Raw genomic sequence first — 7,227 nt, 5'->3', positions numbered from 1 at the left:
CAAAAGGTGAACGTGAAAGACGACGATTTGTTCCGCATCGAGAAGATCGTCAAACGAAAAGGGGATAAAGTCTTGGTGCGCTGGAAAGGTTGGCCAGTCAAGTACGACAGTTGGGTGGATAAAAAGGGCTTGTACGTGACCCAAAAGCCAAAGACGAAACAATGAGAGACTTTTACGTGCAGTTGATGAGCAATGCCAGCACGAGCGAGTTTCCGGACAACAAGGCCAACAGTTTCAAGAACCGTCTGCCGAACCCGCTCCTGTTTGAGTCCGACAAGGAATGGAAAGTGGGTTTGAGTAGTGTTTCTTATCCGCCTCCACCCCCTCGACGTTACCCACAGCTGCCTCACAGACCCCACCTCTTCGAAGACGACGACAAACTTTTGGAATTTAAATGGAGTATGGAATCACAAACACAGAGTTCCGACGGTAGCTGGTTTCCACGACCCTTCCGTAACACCTTTACCGTCAGGGGGTCTGATCTGCACGAGGACCGAGTCAAAGTAACGAGTGGGAAATCGCTCCTGCGATACTTGGTGGGTCGTTACCAAGATCGTCTGACGCACTTCCTTGAAAATGAAAAAGAAACTCTACGCACTCCCGACGGGAAGAAGTACTACGCTGTGTTTCGTTGGGAAGGGGACTCATTAATCATCGACAACACGGATACCTTCCTCAATGAAACTCCTGGTAACACGATACTATTGCGTCCGAAAATATGGTTTGGTCCTGAATTGGTCAAGAAACTCAAGTGGGTGGAAAAGACTGGAATTGCCGATTACAAATTGAGTCATCACGTGATTAAATTCTTCAAAGACGATGAGGTGCCCGCTTTCAAACTCGATTGGAAGGATCAACTCAACGTGCAATCCACGAATTTTTGGAACATCACGGACGACGGGTCCTTACAGCTCAGTCCCTATTGCAATTGGCGCATTGACTATCTGGACGAGATCTACGATCAGCACTATGGTGGTGACGTCCAAGTCAGTCATAGTATTCGGCCTCCCATGTACTTGTATTCGAATGTAGGTCGAAGCACGATCACGGGGAATCGCGTGACAGACCTATTGAGAGAAGTACCTCACGATCCTGACAAGGTGACGTTCGAACCCGCTCACATACAATATAAACCCGTACGCAGCAACGTGATGGATATATTGGAGGTGCAATTGGCCGAGAACGATGGAAAACTGGTGGATTTTGCCTCGGGCGTGACCTCGGTGACATTACACTTTAAGGATGGGTGAGTCTCCCAGGGAATTTTACGTGCAGTTGATGAGCAATGCCAGCACGAGCGAGTTTCCGGACAACAAGGCCAACAGTTTCAAGAACCGTCTGCCGAACCCGTTACAGTTGAGAGAGCCTGGGTGGAAAGTGGGTATCAGCGACCTCTCGTTTCCGTCTGCGGTGCGTAAGATGAACTCGAAATATGATATTCTGTTTCAATTCTGGTGGATCGATATGGTGGAAGCGTCTAGAAATACATACGCACGGGTCATTTTTGTGACGCGAGAAGGTGATTTGGAATTCACGCCTAGGACCGGTACCGAGTTCATGAACGCGATAAGAGATCGATACCTGTGGAGATTGAGAGATCGAACGGATGTCGACGCGACCATGTACAAGAAAAAGAGCAACGCCAGCGATCCTACCGAATTGCTGTACATGGTCATGCATCGGGCCGAGAATGGAGAATGCCTCATCGACAACTCGAGAACGTGCACTACTCTCAGGATGAATGGTAATGCCATGTATCCCCTGATGTCCATCGGCATCGAATTGGCCAAGAAGATGAAATGGATCAAGATGGGAACGTTGGATAACGGACAACCGGGTTACGTCTTGGGACCCAACTTGAGAAAAGAATTTCCCACGGAGGTCGTACCCAATGCCACGGACTTGATCGTGGCCTCGAATCCTGGGGACGAGATTTTTTACACGATCGACTCGCTAGAGTTAAATTTGAGTTGTTTCATCAATTGGGTTTTCACGGACCTGGACCGTAGTTACGAAGAGGCATTTGGTCAGAACCGTCGTTCTTTGTTCGTGTATTCGAATGTGGGACAGAGCATGGTGACGGGGAATCAAGTCAAGGATCTGTTGAAACAAGTTCATTACGATCCGAACGTCGTCGACTTTCAACCGAGACACATCCTATATCTACCGGTGCGAACGTCAGTCTTTGACATTGTAGAGACGCAAGTCTATGAGAACGACGGACAACTGGTGGACTTTGAGTCGGGCGTGACCACGATCACGTTGCATTTCAAACGATGAGCGATTTTTACGTCAGCTTACCAAGTCACAGCAGTAAGGGCGAGTTTCCGAAAAACGTGTCGAACCATTTCAAGATCAGGTTGCCTAATCCCATACGCCTGGAGGGACAAGGATGGAAAGTGGGGATGAGTAGCATCACCATGCCGGATGCTCAAGTGGCGCTTCCTTCCTTGACGGCGACAGATCCTGACGATAAAAAAGTCACCCTGGCCTATTACGCATGGCGACGCATATTCGGTAGTGGACATAATCTGGGAGCCACCAACTTCGATACGGAGGATCTCAAAGCGGTGTTCCACAACGTGGATGGAGTTGGATTCATGAAATCCATGATCGCCTATTTCCAGAGACAACGCGTCTTCGCTGACTATGGACCCAAATTAGGCTCCAAATATGTCACGTCTGATGGTAAAAGAACCTACATAGACTTCAAGTGGGAAGGCGATGAATTGGTCACACGCAACGCGGATACCTTACGACCCATCACCGACCTGCCTGCATTACACATCAATGTCGACCTGGCTACGAAAATGGGATGGCTCGTTAAGAATGGAAGTTCGTACGAACTGGGACCTAACTTGCAGATCGAATTCTTCAAAGATGAAATTCCCGACATTGGCGTCGTCGGGGACTTACACGACGATGCTGGATTACCTGTTTTTTGGACGGTCGAAACAAAATCATCCGGATACAGTTTTTTGAAACTCAGCATCTATTGCGATTGGCGTTCTCTGAACCTGAACAAAGCGTTCGAAGTCGTGGTGGGGAGCAGTTCGCGTTCCCTGTTCGTGTACTCCGACGTGGGAGGAAGTAGCGTGGTGGGGAATCAAGTCACTGATTTACTGAGAGAGGTCAACTTGATTCGAAAAGGTGCCGGTACTCAGTATTTCGAACCTTATCACATTCAATATATTCCCGTGCGCAAAGACGTCCTCGACATTATAGAGGTGCAAGTGGCTGAGACAACCGGTAATCTGGTGAAGTTTGGAGCTGGTAATACGATCGTGACGTTACACTTCAAGAAATCATGATAGGCGGAGCACTAGTACGATTTCAGCCCGATAAAATCAAGCAATCTGGAGACGGATTCGGGCCCATCTGGAAAGATGTCAAGAAACGAGGTCCTACCATTCTAAGAGACGTTTTGACCGAGACAGCCATGGAGGGTCTGAAAGGTTTAACTGCGGGTGGCAAAGGAAGAAAGCCCAATTGGAGAGGAGGACTCGCAGGGGTTAAGAGAGGAGCGACAAGGGCCGTGAAACGTAAAGCGACGCAAGAGATCCAACGTGCGTTGTCCAAAAGAGTGAGAAAAGACCTCTTTGGAATATGATTCCCATCTACTCGAGGCGTGTGAGACGTATCCCTGTAGGGGTACGTACGTATAAAGGCGGTTCGATCTTACGCGCACGCTCAAAACTTCCAAACTATCGTTGGGTACAGTCCGCACTGAGAAGGAAACGACGACGTAGACGACGACGACGATGACGGACATGGTGGCTCATGCCAGGTCGGCGGGGGTTCGTAACCCTCGCCTGAACATGTTCAATGTACCTCCCACGGATCTGAGCATGGCGTCTCGACGTGTGGTGAGAATCAACCCGTTCAATACGGGCATCAACCCGGTGACGTTTCAAGTAGACCCTCAGGAAGACTTTATCGACTTGAACGAGAGTTTCTTCGAAGTGGAATGGGGCGTCAAGAAAAGTGACGGTAATAATCTGGTTGCAGCGGATATCATGGCCCTCGCCAACAATATTGCCAACACCCTCTTCAAACAGATCAACGTGAGATTGAATGGGACTCTCATCAGCCCCCAGACCGATACTTACCACTACAAAGCCTACATAGAGACACTGTTGAACTACGACCGAGACGACGGTGAAACGATCCTGGCACCCAATGGGTGGTACAATTGTCTCAGCGTGCCCGACGACGGAGATGCCGATCAATTGAGTGCCAATAAGCTAAATCCAGCTCACAATGATTACAAAGCTCTGCCTGAAGATCTCAAGAACTTGGTCGATGCTAGAGTCCAGTTCCTCGGTGGAAAGAAAGTGACTTTGAGGTTCAAACCTTACCTGGAAGTGTTTCATCTCAGCAAGTTACTGGTACCCGGCGTGCAGATCCAGATCGACATGTACTTCAATGACCCAGCTCTGTGGACCATCCGATGGGCCGGTGCCAGTTCTCTAAGACTGACTGAACCCGACGTGAATGTGAGATTGTTCCTGTCTCAAGTGAGAGTGACTCCCTCGGTGTACCGAGAAATCATGTCTAGCATGAAAAGTGGAAGAGTGGTCACTTACCCCACGGTGAGAGGTGAAATTCGCACCTATTCTCATCCCAACGACAATCGTCATTTCGAGTGCAACAATCCTTTCCACAATCAGCTGCCTAATCGGTTAGTGGTGGTGTTGTTGAAACAAGATGCCTTCAATGGAACCATCACGGAGAGTCCGTTCAATTTTGGAAGATTCAATCTCTCATCCATCAAACAATTGGTGAGAGGTGAAGAATACCCCTACGAGACCTTGGAGCTCGATCACGATGGGGACGAAAAAGATCAGAGAGGCTACTACAGATTCCTCCAAGCCTCGGGAGCCTTGTGTCGGGGAAAAGGAAACATGGTCCGAAAGGTTGACTGGGGACACGGCAAGAGATGCAACATGTTTGTATTTGACAACACGGCCAACGGATGTTTGGACAGTCCAGTGTCGAACCCCAAGCAGTCAGGCGAGCTGCGTCTGATGATCGATTTTGGAGCCAACCCGGGAGAAAACCTGACCGTCTTGTTATACGCCGAATTCGAGAACTTGCTGGAAATCAACGAGAACCGAGTGGTCACCTACGACGTGTACCAATGAGATAAGAAAAATGGAGAAAGTAGCCCTGAATAATTTACAATTGGATCATTTGGCACGAACTAATCCGTCACTCCGATGTGTCTTTTACGGGACGGTACCTTGCGATCGTCTTCCCAGGACATTGCCTCAAGAAGGACCGACCACTTACATCGTGAACACGGACCCTCACGACAAACCGGGCATGCATTGGATCGCTTTGTGGGCCGACAAGGACAAGTGCGAGATCCTGGACAGTTATGCCCTGCCGTTGGACGCGTACGGAACCGTCCAACCTCTCCAAGCGTGGTTGGACCGTCATTTCAAGTACCATATTTACAACGGCAAGAGTTTACAGTCCCTGTTCAGTCAGAGTTGCGGCGACTACGCCTTGATGTTCCTGATCGACCGAGCCGAAGGTCGTGACATGAACTCGTTCTTGAGTCGTTTTAAGAAAAACGAGTTTGTAGAGAACGATCGTAAAGTAGGACAGATGTTGAAACGTTTGATCGTGGACGAGTTGGCCTGGCGCAAGATTTGTAAAACCCCGTGTCACCAGGACACGTGCGGTTCCTTTAGAGGAGTGCGTCATTTGTTATAAAGTAAGCTGTTTGAAAAAATAAAGCGTTCATTTTGAAATAAAGATGGCTCGCCTTGAGAGTACATAAAAGGCGCGTTAAAAAAAATTTGCGATTCACTCTTGCTATGGACGCAGTCATTAACACAGGCGAGTTACCGTCCACGGTGACGACGCGCAGGAAACGCAAGACCATGCCGAGGCGTTCCGATAAAGAAGATAGGAAAAGAAGAATGAAAAAGAGGCAATGGTACGAAGACAAGTTTGGAGATTTGAGTAAGTTCGTCAAGAAACCTGGAAAGAGAGCTGCCGCCAAGAGAGCCGCAGCCAAGATCAAGAGGGGGAAACGGTGGTACGCCAAGAAATTCCAAGTGGAGAAATTCGTGAAACGGCAGAGAGCGCCTGCCAAGAGTCGAGCCAAAAACCCCATCTGTTTCAATCGTAGAACCACCCTCTTGAGTCTATTGAAACGCATACCGGCCGTCAAGACCCCCTTGGCCACGATGTTTGGATAAAACACCGAGCGTCTCGAGACCCTGGACCATTTTTTCGAGATCATGGAACGACGCAAAGCGTTTCAATTTCACACTCCGTCTAGTTTGTTGATAGCGGGTCTGTCAGGCTGCGGCAAGACGGTGTTCACCACCAAACTGCTCTTGGAGAACGGCGACTTGTTCCGAGAACCGCCCAAGAGTATTCACTACTGCTACGGCTCGTGGCAAGAGGGTTTCCAAAAGCTCAAGAAGGGCGGGGTCAAGTTTCACGAAGGCATCCCCGACAGCGAACAGTTACCCAGATGGTTTCCTGGAGGGGGTGTGTTGGTCCTGGACGATCTGATGGACGAGGGTGGCAACGACAAGCGCGTGTTGGATCTCTTCACCAAACACTCGCATCATCGGAACATCACGGTGATTTACTTGTGTCAGGATCTATTCCCTAACGGAAAATTCGCCAAGACCATTTCTCGAAACGCTCATTACATCGCGGCCTTCAAGAACCCTCGTGATCAATTGGGGATACGAAATCTATTACTGCAATCGTTTCCCACGCAATGGCAGGAGGTGTTGGACACGTTTCGAAATGTCACCGATCGCCCTTACGGTTACATGCTATTGGATCTTCATCCGGCCAGTCAGGACGATCAACGCGTCATCAGCCGAGTGTTAAAAGACGAGGGATTCGTACGATGCCATCAGTTTGCGACATCATCATGTTGAGTAGCGAGGTCGAGTGGTTTCCGCTATTCATTCACCTGTGTAAAAACAGGTTAAAGTATATCATGAATCCCAATGAGCTGGACTGCGAACCGATGAGACAGGTCACCGAATGCGAGAGTTACCGTCAAGTACGATCCATCATCAACGCATATAATGGGGAAGGTTTCGATCATTTGGTTCATAAGCAACGAGAACTCGCCGAGAAGAAGATAGAAAGAGAGAGGAGGGATGAGCTCTATCGACAGTGACGAGTTCAACCTCTCGGCTCTGGACGATTATTCGCCTTTGGGGTCACCGTTTCGAACGAGTACTC

General features: G+C 49.1%; 1 protein-coding gene across 1 annotated transcript; it reads left to right on the top strand.

Annotated features, from left to right (window-relative positions):
* The first annotated feature begins 6,241 nt into the window (after window positions 1-6,241).
* Window positions 6,242-6,923, top strand: LOC145493454 (uncharacterized). Its single transcript, XM_081472926.1, has one exon. It carries the CDS (start codon window positions 6,255-6,257, stop codon window positions 6,912-6,914), a length of 660 nt encoding a protein of 219 aa, XP_081329052.1. The 5' UTR covers window positions 6,242-6,254; the 3' UTR covers window positions 6,915-6,923.
* The last annotated feature ends 304 nt before the right edge of the window (window positions 6,924-7,227 follow it).

Source organism: Orbicella franksi, chromosome 7 (genome assembly GCF_964199315.1).
Source record: "Orbicella franksi chromosome 7, jaOrbFran1.1, whole genome shotgun sequence".
Taxonomy (NCBI): domain Eukaryota; kingdom Metazoa; phylum Cnidaria; class Anthozoa; order Scleractinia; family Merulinidae; genus Orbicella; species Orbicella franksi.
Note: the sequence above shows the minus strand (reverse complement) of the source record. Positions and strands in the feature narration are given on the sequence as shown.